This window comes from Tachypleus tridentatus, chromosome 13 (genome assembly GCF_004210375.1).
Source record: "Tachypleus tridentatus isolate NWPU-2018 chromosome 13, ASM421037v1, whole genome shotgun sequence".
In the NCBI taxonomy this organism is placed as follows: domain Eukaryota; kingdom Metazoa; phylum Arthropoda; class Merostomata; order Xiphosura; family Limulidae; genus Tachypleus; species Tachypleus tridentatus.
Genome location: NC_134837.1, coordinates 89,745,633 through 89,763,073, shown reverse-complemented (window position 1 = coordinate 89,763,073; position 17,441 = coordinate 89,745,633). Strand labels below are relative to the sequence as shown.

The window sequence follows — 17,441 nt, the reverse complement described above, 5'->3', positions numbered from 1 at the left end:
AAGACATTATTAAGTTTCCGCAGCGATTAAGTTGCCCGGTGCGAATATATTTACAGAGTAATTCACAGACAATAATAATTACATTTCCTTCCTTTCAAATGATGAGATATGTAAATCGAACTGTTATTCGTATATGAATATTTATTCCGAAAAATACTCGGACAACTTCGGTATACAATTATCGCGGGATAGAAATAAATTGACCATTAGAAACATAGGTTATGATCATGTGACTTTACAAAACCAATGAAATGTTTGCTTTTGGAGTCAGTCCTTTATGTTCGGGTGTTTTCGTGCACATCACTGACAAGCATAGAAAAACTTTTCATCTATAGCCGCCATATTGGGTGGTAAGAAGTTAAGAATTTGTCGAGGTTTACTTCCGGTTTTTTAGACAGGTGCTGCGTTATGATGGGTTAATCATTAATCATATTTATAGTTTAGTAATCTGTAGAAAAAAATTGGTCATCAATATCCATTTCTAGCGTGATAGCTTAATTCCTGGGAATTTAATATTGGTAACACCAAACCAAGCGTACTGTCCGGTGTTTTACCGCTGAGTTTTGATGGAGGGGTCGTATCATAAGTTAAGATGTCGTAGAGAGAGATCATGATGACAGAGTATTTGCACTCACTGTATGAAAAGGAGAGTAAGTGTGTGCTGTCTTGCGGTTATGTGTATCGAAATCGGGTAGGAGTGGACACTTACAGAAATTTAGGCCTGCATTTCAAAGTTAAGTCTTGATACCGAATCGGAATAGACAATTATCGATGCTTCGATAGGGCATTGGTCCGTATCAATCAACATGGCTGACCATCTTGTGGACGGGCCTCCGAGTAAACGGCAGAAGCTTATCGAGTCGACGCTGTCATCTTCGGATTCTGCAGGCAAGTCGTATACTTTAGGCTTAACCAATTGTTTTGTAAACTTGCAAAATCAAAAGTAAAGTTAGTCCAAACGTTGAATTGTGTTATACGGAAACGTATTTGGTGTTAGGCTTAGGTTACTTTTATCTAATTTCAAAGCTGAGGGCTTGAGCTGCATCCAGTAACAGCATTAGCTAGTACTAATCTTGGAGTAGTACTGTTTACTAATATTATTTCGACATTTGCAAATGCTAGAAATGCTAAGTGTGATGTTTACACTAATAGTGACTAATACAGTGATGTGTCTGCTTCAATTATTACCTGTCCAATCCACAAATAAATGCTCTGACCTGCTGGTAGTATACACACATTTATCTCTCTCTCTCTATATATATATATATATATATATATATATTTCAATCACACATACAGCTGCAAGATTTTGAATTTTTTGTTGTAATTATGTTATTAGGAGTGTACTGATATCATTCTTCAGTGTTGGAAAACAAAAAAATGTAGACCAGACATCCAGCAGTATACCATTGTTATTTGATCAGAGTTTCTACGGTAGAAGCACATCAAAATACCTAAAGTTATGGTAAATAACTGCTTAAAATTTTAGGCAGTCATGCCTTTTGACTTTTCAGATATTAAAATTTGACACAGTTTTGAGACAAGTATAGATGTAGATTTCACATTATACAGTAAGAAGTTTCAGTTGAAAAGAAGAAATTGGCTTGGTTGAAATAAGTTTTTTGTTTTATAAATTATTTTGATTGGTTATATCATACATGTGCTTGAAAGTGCATTACACTGTTTGTAACACTTTTTCAGAAACTGTATTTATTGATAGAAAGGATACCAATCAATTAATCCCTTTGCTACAGGCTAGATATAATATATATGAGTTCTACACAATTTCATGTTAAGTATTTACACTATAACTTTTTAAATTGTATGTGTAGCTTCACAAAATCTGGTAGACGTTTAGTAAAGATTATAAGTATTTTATATAAAAACATTTTTTAATGAAATATATTGTACTAAAGATGTGTTTCTGAAAATAGTGTCTGTTACATGTCTGAGTGCAAAGTAATTTCATATTATGATTAAAAAAAACTATTCTTCATTCCCAAAATCTCAAATATTATTTGTGTAATCTCTTAAGGCTTCCTATATAAAGGCATTTCAAAAATTTATTTCCAGTAAGACTTTATATTTTATTTATTCTATGTGAGGTCTGTCACTTGATCAACCTTGTAAACATCATTAAAAATTAGGAAGTATAAATTATACTCTTTTCATGCTAGAATGACTATGTATTATAACATGAAAATACAAATGTTTATTCTAAGTAGTGTGAGTTTCATAATGCTGTATATTTACATATATATTTATTATGTTGACCTTATAGCCATACCTAGCTAACAGTACATGACTTGCATTGACGTGGTGCACGTGCTCACATGTTACACATTCAGTAATATAAAATTGACCTTTAGACTTAACCTGTCTTGGCTGTGTTTTAGTGGACTAGTATTTTGCAATTATTTCAGTGGTTATACATTTGATCCATGTTCTGTTGAGAAAGAGCTAACACTCTTACTGTAAGTTCAGTTGCAGTAACCAACCTCATAACCATTTTGTGCTTGTTATCATTTTCGTACTATATCTTTTAATACAGTGTGTATGTATATTCACAAAGTTTTGTATGTTATCAGTAAACATTACAAGGCTGTCATGTACAAAATACAGATTTTTTTTTATTATTATAAGATATTTTATGTAATTATTTACTTGTGAACTGTAGATTTTAAATGATGACCATCAAACATTCCAACTAATTTGGATTTTAATGTAAAAAATGCTTTTTTGCATCAGAAAATTGTCCTAATTCACATGCAAAATCATAAACTCCCAGTAACCTCCAAATAATTATTAAACTTGTTGTTGTAAGAAAAACTGTTATTTTCACTGTCTCTCTGTATGGAGTTAGTCAATTTTACTAACTTAACTGTCATCAAAATTAGGAAATAGATATAAATGTTGCTTTTTTCATTCTAGGTTGATTACAATTATAGTATCAAACCACTAATGTTTAATTGACAGAGCTTACGCCTTATAACATTATACATCTATATATGTTTATTGTTTGTATTTCATTAATTTTACAGTGGTGTCTGACTAACATTACAGAAGTTGCAGTGACGTGTTGCATGTGCATACATGTTATCATATCTAATAATATAATTATTAGTATCTGAAAATTTGTTGAAGTTTGGTTATTTTTCTTAAACATAGAACAGTAAATAAAAAAAATGGTGATTTCTACTTCAAAAAATTTTAAATTAATCAATATTGCATAATTCCACTGTTAGTTATCAGGCTTGCTAACTGAACTATATTTAGATTTGTAAAGAAATTAGTTTTCAAACAATATTTTCACTTGCCCATTCCTTCTGAGATTCAAGACAAAAGAAATAATCTTGGGAATTTCTCACCTACAAGAGGCTGATAAAACCATGTGGGAGGAATTATAAGCTTTGTATTGATTATAAACAAGGTAGAGCACAAGGGTGTAAGTAAGGATTTCCAAAAATTGAAGAGGTGAGAAAGGCCATTGTATTTGATTCACTAAATATATTATAACTCAGCAAATGGAAGAGAGAGAATGTTCTTATTTTATATTCTGAGGTTGTGAATATATGTAGTTTGAGTTTCTAATATGCAAGAAATTATAGACTTGGTATTTGGACATCATAAACATCTAATTTAAACCAAAGCTGCACATATAGGGTTTTGTTTTAATATTTACTTTTAAATTTGGGTATTAACTAATGTAGAATACTAAAATTTGAATTATAATTTCAAACCAAACATGATTTACATCCAAATTATTATTAAACAACTATCTCATGAATGTAAGTCTACAAATGTGATAACATGTTCTTTGACTTCTTGTCATAGGAAAACTTGTAGCAGTAGAGTGAGTGCATTTATCAAGATATTGTTTATTAAAAAGTTTAATTCTACATAAATTTAATTGGAAACTCTGGCATTTCATATCTCCTATTCAGACTGTTCATAGGAGAAACATCTACAATGCTTATTTTGTAATGAAAATTTTAATTCTTTGAATGATATCTGATTTCAGAATTGGGTTCAATTTAGTAACCTTCACATATATTGAACATTGGCATTCTTTGGTTTAACAAAATTTTCACAGTTCTTTTTATGATATATTTTGTAGTTCTAGGTATTAGCTTGGTTGATTCTCAGAGCCAAGAATTGTTAAGAATGTATATAAGAATGTGACGACAAGGTAATTCAATCAGTGTCAATCAGTACAGATTGAGTGTGTATATAGTTAAGGTTGCACAACAATTAAGAATCATGCTGTACAGCGGTATTCAGTAATATACATGTATGTGCGTACACTGTTTATCACTGAACTTTTTAGCAGTCTATTGGGGAATATGTTAACATGCAGTTGTTCCCTGATGAGGCTTATGGTAGATTTTATGTGGTCCAAACTGCATACCTTCATACATTTATAGTTTAGTCTTACTGACTAAACTACAAATAGGCTCAAAAATTTTCATTAGCTGCTTGGGCCATAAAAATCGTATCACAAACAATGGAATTTACTCTAAGAGTGTATACACATCCAATAAAATATAATCATGTAATAATTTGTGTTGCTTACAAATGGTTATAAAGATTAACAGAATTTTGAGAAGAAATTAACCCACATTCCACAGGTATCTTTTATTGTGCATGTAATTTTTAGTGAGTTACATTCAGAATTTAAACTAATTCATTTTTATAGTGTACTAATAAATATAGAATAAAAATGTATGCATTAATTCATACTTTAATAGTATGCAAGTTTTAAGTTCTAAATTTGACAAGCCAATATTTGAAAAAAAACTTGAATTTCTCCTAGTGTGAGAATTGACATTTCCTCTAGGCTTCTCGTTTTCTCTAATTTGCCACTTTTTCAGAAAGTACAAAATTTAATATAAGTTACTCATTTATAATATTGTTGATTGGGTCAGGTGTAACTTTTGTAGGCTACAGTTTTATTTGGTTACAGAGCTATGAAATAGACAACCAAAGCCCTCGTGCCACAACTACTTGTCACAACTGCTCTTTCAGAAATTACTAAAAGTTCTCTCTGATGTTCAGTGATACAGCGTATAGTATTTATAGCTAATAGAAATCCAAGGTTTTTAATCTATCAAAGGATGTATTATATCAGGGGTGACAAAACTTCTTGGGAGTGTGCCCATGGTAATTTTTAGCAGTAGATTATCATTTATTATTATTCTGAATTACTTTAAATGAAACAACTTTAAGAGTTGCATGTTATTAACTATAGTAATTCACAAAAAATAAAATTAATGAATTAGTAACAGTAACAATGGACTTTTTAAGGAACAAGGAGTCCTATTGCTTAGTTACGTTTATTCATTGTTTTACTATTAACAGAAAGCATTTTGTGAAATAATAAGCTTTGGTTCATATTATCTAATATAAATATAAAACAAACCAAGGAAAGGAAAATAAGCACATTGTATTTTCAGTGAAACTTTCACTGCTGCACTAACAGTGACAAATTTTAAATCAGACTTGTATTTAATTTTTTGAGAGTTATGCATGCATCACTAGTTTCATCAGCAAGTCTGTTCCTATAATTATATTCTACAAAAGTTTATTACTGAAAATAATGACTTGTATAAATATGTTGATCAAAATACTGTTAATATTGCCATTGCAACATTTTTTCAGGCACTTGAAAGTTTCAGAAATAACACTTCATTTTGTGTTATTCCAGTCACTAACCAATCTATTTCAATATTTTATAGTTCAGTTCTTAAATTGACTGATTTTTGCCTCCAAGTTGTGCTGCTTTATAAATCAATCAGTTGCATCTCTAAATTATCCAAGTCAATTCACTGCAACATTTCCAAGTTAATTTTGTCTAACATTACATCACCTGCATACTTCATAAATTTTGCAGTTTATTCAAATAACCTGAACTTATTAAATTTTAAAGAAAATTGTGCATAAGTTGAATTAATGATGCTTAAAAATTGCTTTTGCAAGCTATGAATGTATATTTTCTCATGAATTTCAATATCTGTCATGTTTTATTAGGTTTGTAAAATATTTCAAAGTGCTATTGTAAACATCATGTTTAAAAATTTTCAGTTTGGTTTTAAAAGCTTTTGTGTTATCAAACATAACATTAAGTGTTTGCTAGATTCCTGCAGTTTAGTGTTCTAGTCATTTAAATATGAGGATAAATCTGTAAAAAAAAAAAAATCAGTTTACAAATCCACACAACATCGGACAATTCTTGACAAGAACGTTTTTCATTTGCCAAAAATAGATGAATTTTATACAAACATTTGACAAATCATTTAAGGACAGAACCTCGACTTAGCCATCGATCATTGTCATATGTAAGCAGTCCTGTGTATGTCAAATTCGCTTCTCTCAGTAAATTTTGAAATTGTTGTTTTTTTCAAAGCATGTACAGAAATAAAATTAACTACTTTGGTGACAATGTTTATTAGTTTTTCAAGCTCATTAAGGCCAGCTTTAGCACACAAAGCCTCCTTGTGTATAATACAATGAAAGCCTACCAGTGGATGTCCAACAGATTTACAAAACCTACTTCTTTACTAATCATGCTGGGTGCACCATCAGTTGTCATGGGAATTGTTTTTGAAGGGTCAATCTGCAGATTGGATACTTTGTTTGCTACTGCCTTACATATTTCAGCCCCTGTGGTGTGAGAATGTAACATTACTGAGTTAACCAGTTGTTTGTAGATTTCATCACCTCTACAGAATCAAGCAATCATAACTAGCCAAGCTGGTGATGTAACATCATGCTCTCATTAAAACAAATGGAAAGGAATTAACATGAACCAGTATCTTTCGTTAGCAGTTCTGCTATGTTTGATTCCATCTTTAATATTCTGTTTTTTACTATGATTCTACTTACTGGCAATTCCTTAATGTGCTGAATATTTTTTTCCTTTTTCTGGAAAACCATCAAAAAGGAAAGAAGCACATTCTAGCCATGATTATTTAATGTACTGCCCATCACTAAGTGATTTTCCATGTTGAGCAGTAATCTTTGATCTCAAAATTAGCAGCAATCAAGTTGGAACTACCTGAAACAAATCTCATCTAAACATTTGACTGCATGTTGTTCTCGCTGACTTCTTGAGAAATGTTCTTTTTGTTCTTGCTCATTTATGAACAGTTTCATAATGCTGCTTTACACAGAAAGTCTTAAACACCACTGTTTCAGAACATAAGATGTATAATGCTTATCACCCTTTTTGATCATGCCAAATCTTTCAGTTCAAGATTCTTGAAACTTTCTGCTGCTGCTCCTTTAGCCTTTTAGGCTTAACATGGAAATCACTTTGCAATCAGGCTAGTATATAGAAATACTGTATGTATTTGTAAACAAACTAGTAAAAATACTTTAATCTTATCTTCTGCGTATAAAAAAAACATGTAATATTTACTGCGTTTGCCAAATATTTTGCACTTTCACAGAGTACAGTGGAGCGCCATTAAGCTGCGGACCAGTAAACCGCGAAATCGCTTAAGCCGCTGTAGCAAGTCTTGTGAGCGAGGATTATCGTGGTTCACCGCTAATTTAAGAACATGTAAAAACGCGGCTTACGATTTTAATCCTAGCTTTATAACTTCAAGGGGATATTTAAAAAGGATTTGCTTTAATTTGGGAAATAAATAAAATATATTACAATAGAAATCGACCGTTAATCTACCTTATCCGCTCTCTATGTCAGCTTTATGGAAACTGCCATTGTTACCGAATCACACCTCTCCATACATTAAAGTTAATCCGCGGTAAATCCGTGGAAAAAGTGATCAATAATTAAAGTATTATTTTATTTCGATAATCCGATATAATAATCACTCAATGGCCCGGATGAAGCTTTTCGTCGGAACTGTTGGCGACTTCGGCTTTTCAGTCACAAAGGTTTAAGCTGCGGTTAAGCAGGTTGACCCCCCCAAATACCGCGGCTTAACGGCGCTTCACTGCATATTAAAAGCTATAATATGGAAACTATAATGAGTTCAAAAGTGGTCACAAGGTCATTGAATTTGACCAACCTCATTGTGAGAGAGTCAAGAAAACAACTCAAATTTATAAAAATATAACATTAATTACTTGATTAGTTTAAACATACTAGATATTAGAAAAGCTTGTGTTACATATTGCTGGAAAATAATGCATGTGGTACATCAAAACCAGTCAAGTAATTAACTTTATGTAAATTCGTGTTTTCTCACTTAATTTGTTTCTGTAAAGTAATTTTTATAACATTAGGAGTGTTCTCAAAAAAACTTTTAATTTTTTTTATGAATAATCCAATTGCATTGACAGAGAGAATTAGGTGTTGTTTGAAAGACAGAATATGGGGGTGATGTGTCATGTGGATTTGACATTTTTCTATAAAATCTCAGCAAAGAAAGAAGATTGGAGGTTTTAATGTTATTTCCTTTAAAAGTAAGGTATTAAAACTTGCATAGTGTTAAAATGGAAATTATAACCTAGTTTTTGAGGCCAAGTTTCTTAAACATTGATAATAAAATTAATTGTGAATTTAAATTTGAAAGGTCATGACATGCACATTTTGACTCTGCAGTATGTGCAATGTTGAAACAGTAAATTAGCTCTCTGAATGTAAAGGGAGAAGAATAAAAATGACTTTCCAGATCTTAATCTTTTTCTATAATGTGTTTCTTTTCTGTCTGATTTCTTACTTTGGACAATGACTGTCATTTCGCACTTACCTTAACCCTGTCACTCTGGTTCAAAGGCCATGTCATCATGTTTGACAATTGTATTGAACTATTAGTTCATGAATTTGTCAGTAAGTTTGGTATCAAACTGTATATTATAATTCAAGTATTAGTATTATACATTATTCAATTTAATTTGAATGTATTAACTTTAGACATTGATTTTTCTGTCTTGTGGTGTGTTGAATGCAACAAATCTCAAATTAACATTTGTGATGTCAAAATACAAGTTTTGATTTTGTATGAATTAGGAATTCAAATGAGCTAAAGTATAAAATAATAACCTTCTTCCTTTTTTATTTGCTAAAATATTGCTCATGTACTGAATCCAAAATGGTGACTCCACTTGTTCCATTTTTGAAAATGGTCTCATGTATACACCTGCTTGTGTATATGATGTGAGTAACCAATTAAAAGCTTAGAATGTCCCCTTGGTGGCTTTTTCATCTATTTTGAAGTGTTAGGATGCCATCTTATTCTTTTGGTAAAATAGTTCAAGGAGGTAAGTTGTCTTAGTCTGTTCATAATTTAATTTTTTTAGGTTGAAATACAGTTTAGTTTTTAAGCATAAATTATAGTGGGTTTTTATGGTATCAGTATGGCAATTTCTGATTTTTTTTTTGTTATTCAACTGCATATATAAAACCTACAAAAAATCATTTCATATTCTCCATGTGTAAATTTTAAGAAATTTTGCAACTTGCATAAAGCAACAATCAAATACAAGGGTCATAACTAGAAGAGATAATTGCTGTACTTCTTTTCACTATTCTGTTTCAAGAAAAATAAGTTTTAAAAACTTGTTTGTAAATAGTAATAATATATATTATAACTGAAATGTGACAGTATTTCACAAAATAATAGTCCACTAAGTAACACAGCCAAAACAGGTCACTTTACAAGGCCAGTTTTATATTCTTGGATGCAGGAACAAGTGCAGATGCCCCACACCATTGTAACTTTTGTATTATTAGCCAAGCATGTATGGAGGGCTAATATAATAAAAATAATACATACATATATATAAAAATGTATAATGTTTTGAGATTTAAGCTATTTAGACTGAACATTTGTGTTTTGGGTTATAATTGGTAGTCATTCTAGGACTAAAAGTTTTTATTTCTTAATTTTTATTGTGGTTACAAGGTAAGACAAATTTACAAGTCACCTAATATCTAAGCTAGAGAAAATAACAGACAAAATAAAAAGTTTTATTTAACATGTGCAAATGTATATACAAAATTGTGTATTTTATACTGAGCCTGTTGCAAAAGGTTTAAACTTTGTTAACAGAGCAAATGACAATGGTACCACGCTTTTAAAAATTTGCTTTATACAAGTGAACAACTTTCTTATGGTATATCCATAATTTCATTTTAAAGTAATAACATCTTCACCTAACTTCATTATAACAATTATTTTTGCTTATAATTATTTCAACTATCAAAGTAATTGAAATACTGTTTTTATGATTTCTCATTATTTTTGAAAATTCAAGTTTATTCAGCTTAAGTAGATTAGAGTGTCATAAAACACAAAAAGAATCAACTAATCAAATGTATCTTCCAGAAATTTGCCAAAGTTTTAGTAAACACTAAGTCTTGTATATAAAAAAAGGTAGATTAATTTAGTATTTTCACCACAAACTTGCATGTGAATGTAAGAGGCCACTGTATTGACTGGTCTTACTATGAAGTGATTTTCATACTAAGTTTAAAAATATTTTTCTATGAAAATTTTGAAATTTCATTTATCTAATCTCTAAAATTTCCAAAAGGAATATCAAATTTGTATCTAATTAATTAAATCTATTTAAATTTTACTACACCATTTGTGCTGTTTTTTTGTTATACTTTTATATATTCAAATTGTTTACATCTTGTGTATCATATTTATGTTGCAATTACAAATGTTTATTTTCTGGTTACAGGTTATTGCTGATATAATTTTGAAGATTCCAAAATATTTAATGTTTTCTGTTATTATAGTTTTTATTTGTTGTTTTCTGAGAAATGGGTTGCTCACCTCATGAATAATGTTTTATAACTATTATTATTTTTCATTATCATACCTTATCTAACCTAACAAATTTCTAATTGTTATACTTTAGTTACTTTTATAATAATTAAGTAAATAATATACATGAGAAACCAAGAAATATAAGACTTGGCTTTTTTTTTTTTTTTTGCTGTCAATAAAGCTTAAGCCTACTTTTTATACTAATGGTAGTACTATACTAAATTAATTTTTAATTAATGTACATACAAAAACATAATATTGACATGCAAAATGCAAATAAGGTGTTACAACTATTATTTTTCTGACTTCATATGGTGTTTTTATAATTACAGCTAAGTTCATTTGATGTGATCCCCATGAAAAACAAATTTTAAATTGAATGACAAAACAGACAATGCTGTGTATAGAAAACGGTGGAATATACTATGTCATTTAATTATTAGAACTTTAGCTTTTTATTTTTTATAAATAATATGGCATAAAACATTAGATAGAACTATCAGCAATTTGAAAAAAAAGTGGATGTGTGACAAGTGGGTCTGATTTTTCCATTTATGGCTCTCTGAAGAAATAAGATTAAAGGCTTAAAGTTATGCTTTGTCTGAATAATATCTATTATAACAAGTACTTTGTTAAAATTCCATATTTATCAGAGTGACAGTGAATAAAGTAGAGAAGAGAGGGAAAACCTAGAGAGCAAAAGTTGCAGTTTTCATACTAGGGAAGGTTAGGGATATTCTTTATTTCCTTCTAAACTAAAAATAACTTGTAATAAAATTTTTGCATTATCTCTTTCATGATGCCAGGTTTATTTTCATGCATTGATAATAAAGTGGTTTAATTAAATTTTGAATGTTATTCTGTAAAAGGTTGTAACATGCATTTTTACCTACCTGTAACCGAATAATTACTGTCAGTGAAGGAAGAGTAAAATTATTAAAATTATGTGAATATTACCATTGTAACATTAGTTTGTCACAAAGAAAATAGAAAACAAATAATCAGTAATGCAATGAAAAATAATGTTGTTAGACCTTATTCTATTAATATTTATAGTTAAATAAAATTGATAATAATTTCAAATGATTTGCTTAATTTGACTTGCACCATAATCTTAGTATTCGTGAAATATTAGTGAGGTATAGTGTCTTTGCTGCTGCCATATTTGTCATATCCCTGCTATATTATAGCTTTCTCTTGTGTTATCTGACAATGCTAAAATGAAAAAAAAATGCCAAATTTAATTATAAAGTTTTGCCTTTATTTCCTTCATAAAAGTTACAGTTCAAACTAAAAGAATGTTAATCAAAGAACTTACAAGTAAATGTTCCAAATGCTACAGAGATACACTTCAAAGTTTAAAAAAAACAACCTAAGTAAGCTACTACTCATTTTTTATCAGCTACAAATATTTTTAAAATTTCTAGACATTGGGGAGATTCTGGTGATTAAGAAGTTACTGATACAGATGGGGAAATTCCTAACTTTTAAGAACCTTTAATGTATAAATTTTCCATGTTGTTACTTAATGCTTTCTTCCCAAAAATCACAAGTAAGCCTCGGGTATTTGTTTTGAAGATACCATAACAGCAAAACTGAGTGTGTTAAACTACTTGATTTTGTAAGATGGTATTGTCAGAGTGTTTTTCTTATCTATAAAATCTTTTCTTTTAGTAACAAAAAACTGTAAAAGAGTATTCCACTAAATTTTGCTTTATTCAAGAGCTGTGATATAATGTTTAAAATACCAAAAATCTGTCATTTATGTATTGCTTAAATTATTAGTTTTTATGTGGAGATTTTTATTATAGTTATTGGCAGTTAGGTGTGGAAGTTAGTGATGTTACAAAACTGATATGGTATGTTTATGCTTTTAGTTTTAACTCTTTGTAAACAATTGTGTATATTTATTCTGAATTACATGAAATAAGATAGTACATGAGTACATTTAAATATTGCAGATTACAACATTGTCAAGCTTTGGGATATTGAAAATGAACTTCCTGAAGAACTTTCTGATAAATTGGAGTCTGATTCAAGTCCCCAACTTTCTACTAATGTATCTGGTCAAAGTATGCAAAATGGTGCAATTGACTCTTCAGGATGTCAAATTGAAGGTGCTGGAGGAAACAGTATTGTTGCTCAACGACATCAACAGCTTTCACAGTTTTTACAAAATAAAGCCAACCAAACTCAGAGTAATATAAGGAATTTTCAGAGTCATATTGGCATACCTGTTGTCAGCCAAACTATTCCCAATTCTAATATACCTTTACATAATATTAATATGACCAGTTTAAAAAATATTCACACAAATAACCTTTCTAATGTTTCTAATTTGACTGCCAATAAAGGGGGATCAAGTGTTTCTAGTGTACCTCACAACATAATTGTTAGTAATGATAGTATGACAAGCATAGCTAATAGTTTAGTAAATAGCAATCTGAATAGTGGATCAAATGCTGTTGGTTTGGTTGGGGGTGTTTCCTTAGGTAAAACAGGATCACTAAATTCACAGGGCAAGTTACTTACCACTGTTACTTCTGTGAGTTCTACTGGCACTTTGCCTTTGCAACAGCAACAACAGACTCCTCAACCTAGACTTCCTCAAGCTCAGCAGTATGTCATAGGTACCACAAGAATCATGAATGGTCCTTGTATCCCTCTGAATAATGTAGGTAGTGCAAGAATGTCAAGGAATGTTGCTTCAGACATAACCCAGACAGCAACTCACAGTAATATTTTGGCAAATGTACCTTCCCATCTTACCAGCCAGCAAAATTCTTTAAGTCATTCTCTTGGAAATGCATCTAAAACCACATCTATGATGAAGGTAAGGTAGTATATATTTATTTCTGTCAATATTTGAATTTTTATGACAAAGCTTAGAAGAAGTGTAAAGGTTTATTCAAATCAAGTTAATGCTAAATGCACATGTTTGCATGAATGGAACAGTTCCAATCTGCATCAACTTTTGTAAAATTATAAAGTCAAGTTGATTTCAGCATCCCTTCAGATGAAGACATTAATGTTTGAATTTTCTAAATTCTTTTGTAAACATGATGCAGCCTTCATAACTTCCTGGGAAGAAAGTCAAAATAATCTTTAACAAAACAAAACCATTAAAGTGTAGTTTTATTTATTTTAACTAAACATTTTTTCTCAACCTAGATTGTCATGGTATAATGTAATTGCCTCTCAGCTCTGTTAAATTTAGGTTAGTGATCTAAAAATGTAATGAAACTTTTTTGTTCTGTTCAACTGTGTAAGCCCATATTACTCAGTGCATCACATATTTTTCTAGAGATAAAAACAAAGTGAAAAAACAAACTAAACTAGATGGTGTGTTGCTAAAAGAAAATAGATTTATAAAAAACAAAATTAGGCACAGTTACAGTCTTATGGTCCTAGTTTTTCTTTTAAAGCACACTTTACCATTTTCTTACTGGAAGTTGCAGGATGATAAAAAAAAAGTATTTTGTGGAACAGGATGAGGTAGATCTTGTTTTATCAGTTTACATCTGACTGTAGCAAGTTTTGGTTTGCAGACATTTTTTTTCTTTAGTCTGTTTTATATTAGGTTGTATTAACAATACCAACTGTTTGAATGGGAAAAGAAGATTCTGTTACAGTACATTATCTCCTCTCACATAAATATCGGTTCTTGTCCAGTGCTGCCTTCTGTATTAAAAACAAATTTTGTGTATGCCACAAGCCTTTTGCCTTCTCTTCATTGAAATTAGCTGATTTTAGTGCATCTCTGATGCAAATCATTATACATCAACTCTCCACCAGTGAGTGCACATACTTTCATAATGTTTGACTTCTTCTCTTTAATTCTATCAAACTATTAATCCTCATTTGGCAGAACTAGTGTTCAGATTTTTTTCTTTTGGTGCTTTTCCTGTGAATTGTTCTAGTGATTTTCACAGTTTAAGTTTTGAGTGGGATTTCTTCATTACTTTTTTTCTTTACACTGAAGAAATCTTTTACCTTAACAATATGCAGTGGCCCGGCATGGCCTAGCGTGTAGGGCGTGCGACTCGTAATCCGAGGGTCGCGCCCGCGTCGCGCTAAACATGCTCGCCCTCCCAGCGGTGGGGGCGTTATAATGTTACGGTCAATCCCACTATTCGTTGGTAAAATAGTAGTCCAAGAGTTGGCGGTGGGTGGTGATGACTAGCTGCCTTCCCTCTAGTCTTACACTGCTAAATTAGGGACGGCTAGCACAGATAGCCCTCAAGTAGCTTTGTGCGAAATTCCAAAAAACAAACAAACAAACAATATGCAGTCTTTATATATATTTTTCTTATGATATAGTTAGAGAAGTTTTTACTGCAGCCTATGCAGTGTTTTGTCCATTTAAGTGATTTTCTTTTCCAACACCTGTCTTGATGAATGGGTTTTCAGTTTTGTTACAGCTGTTAAGATTATATTGCTTTTTGTGGTGTGATCTTCCATGCTGGCCTTAATCCCTTTAGGTCAGGCTCATACAAAGGCTCTTTTGTGTGCTCTTTATGACCAGAGGAATTTTGCAAGGGATACTTTGTCAGCTCTTATTACCTTTCATTCTATCCTTATCAACAATTGGCATTGGTAATTTGTCACAACTCGTGTGTCGATGGATGTTCTGCTTCATCCTCATTGTCCAGATTTAAACATTTCGCTGACTCCTCTTTTTAGGGATGGGGAGGCATGGATTGATTAACAGAAAGCTTCAGCGTTTAGATATGCAGCCGAGAGGTCTTATTGACATCTTGGAACTTCTCGCAGGAAATCATGCTTTGATTAATATATCTGACCAGAAATTGTCTGGTAATGATCAATTCCAACTTTTCTTCTTTGGTTGTTTCTCTCAGTCACTAGGTCATCACCTGTTCTTGATCCCTCTGTGTTCACATGTTGAATATTTTTTGGGGGCCTGCATGCTCTATTCATATCATTCTGTGCTTTCCCTCTTGTCATGGATCAGAATTCTGTCCAGACAAAAGTCTGTCCAACAGACTGGTGTCTTGATCCTCTTGTTTTCCAGTGGCTTTGACTTCAGTGGGGGTATTCCTCACATTGAAGTTTATGATATGTAATTGCCTTGGTTTTAGTTTCTGGCCCCCCATCTTCTTGCTCCAACTATCAGTTTTTTCAACCAGCATTGAATCAACACATATGTCTATCCTACTGTTCTTCTCCTCCTCCTCTTCTGGATGATTTTGGTCATCCTTAACACTTTGTTTAGTCCTTCTGATATCTTCTTCCTGGCTGTCTTAGCTGTGATTTTCACAGCTTCCCCAGCTCTAACGTTTTCTTCCACTATGTCTTCCTCTGACTCTGTACTTTCTTTACCCCTCTCATCAAGATCTTCCTGTCCTCCATCTTCATAGTTGATTTACCTCTGGTCATTGGCAAAGACATCTGACTTCTTCTAACTATTAGCTTTTTTTTCTGGCTTGTTTCCTTCTCCCATTCTCCATGAATGTTTCTCAGTGCAAATGAAGGTTTTCCATCATTGGTTTTAGGATCCAGGGTTTTCTCCTGATCAATACATTGTTCTTTGTTATGCTAATTTCCTCATTTGAGTTTTGGATTGAAGTTCTTCTGTTTCCTTGATCTTGGATTTTGGGTGGACCTGTTTCACCCAAAAATCTTTTAGATCTTGCAAGTATTTGCTTCCCCTACACTTTATTTTATTGTTAAATTATGATTGATTTTAAAAATCAGTGTGTAGCTATTAGAAACTAGTGTTAACCTTTTTGGGTTATAAGATGTTCAAGTAAATGTATTAGTGAGGGTTAGAAGTTTTTATCTGTTATGTTTTATTTTTTCTGAGTTTTCATGAACAGTGGTTGAAGGAGTTTCCTTTTGATTTCAAGCCACTTTGCAACAGGTATATATGTTAATGATCTACTTATTGTTTATCAGTCATAGAGCTGTGTTACTAAATGTTTGAAATATTTGAATAATAAATAACCAAATATAAAATTTAGTTGAATGAATGACATTGTTGGATACATTAGTATGTAACTAGAAAGGTAAGTTATAAAGAAGTATATATTGTAAATATATGCATTTTCAGGACTTTATGTATGTTATTTTGGTAGTTTTGTTCATAAGACACCAAAAATAATTTTAATTAAAAGGGCTTGTTGTTCCTACAGAATTGTGAACAGTTATTCTGTGTAGCATGAAGAAAAATTATAAAAATGTTTAAAAGGTGATGTGTTTGGTGGTTTCCACAGTAAAATTATCAGTAAAATGCTAAATGTTTAGCACTGATGAAGTCCTAAGGTTTAATATTTCAAGGTAAACTAGTAGTGGTGGTTTTACCAAACCTATGACAACAGTCACAGTACAGTAGAAAATAATTACAACTTATGATATAGTTTAATACAAGGTTGAATTTCAGTGTACACTTATAAATATGCATACTATTCTTATGTAAAGGATTACTGCAAGTTGAATTCATAAAAGAATATATTCCCAGGAAGTATAAAAGTTTATCAGAAAGTAATAATCTTATGTCTTTGTAGAATTTTGTGATAATCAGCTCAGCTGAGAATGATTAGCAATTGAGAAAGTGATAATTGCCGGTTAGGGCATATGTTTAGCCAATGTAATTTGAAGATATTCTTAAATTATAAGATTAAAGTAAAAATTAAGTAAAAACTTTCATGTCAGTATATACTTAAATTTGAAATATAG

General features: G+C 31.1%; 1 protein-coding gene across 1 annotated transcript in view; it reads left to right on the top strand.

Annotated features, from left to right (window-relative positions):
* The first annotated feature begins 308 nt into the window (after positions 1-308).
* LOC143236872 (histone lysine acetyltransferase CREBBP-like) overlaps positions 309-17,441 on the top strand; it is a 107,575-nt gene continuing 90,442 nt past the window's right edge. Inside the window, 2 exon segments of the mRNA XM_076475517.1 lie at positions 309-888; positions 12,707-13,578. Of these exon segments, the coding sequence (XP_076331632.1) occupies positions 807-888; positions 12,707-13,578 (954 nt within the window). The 5' untranslated portion in view covers positions 309-806.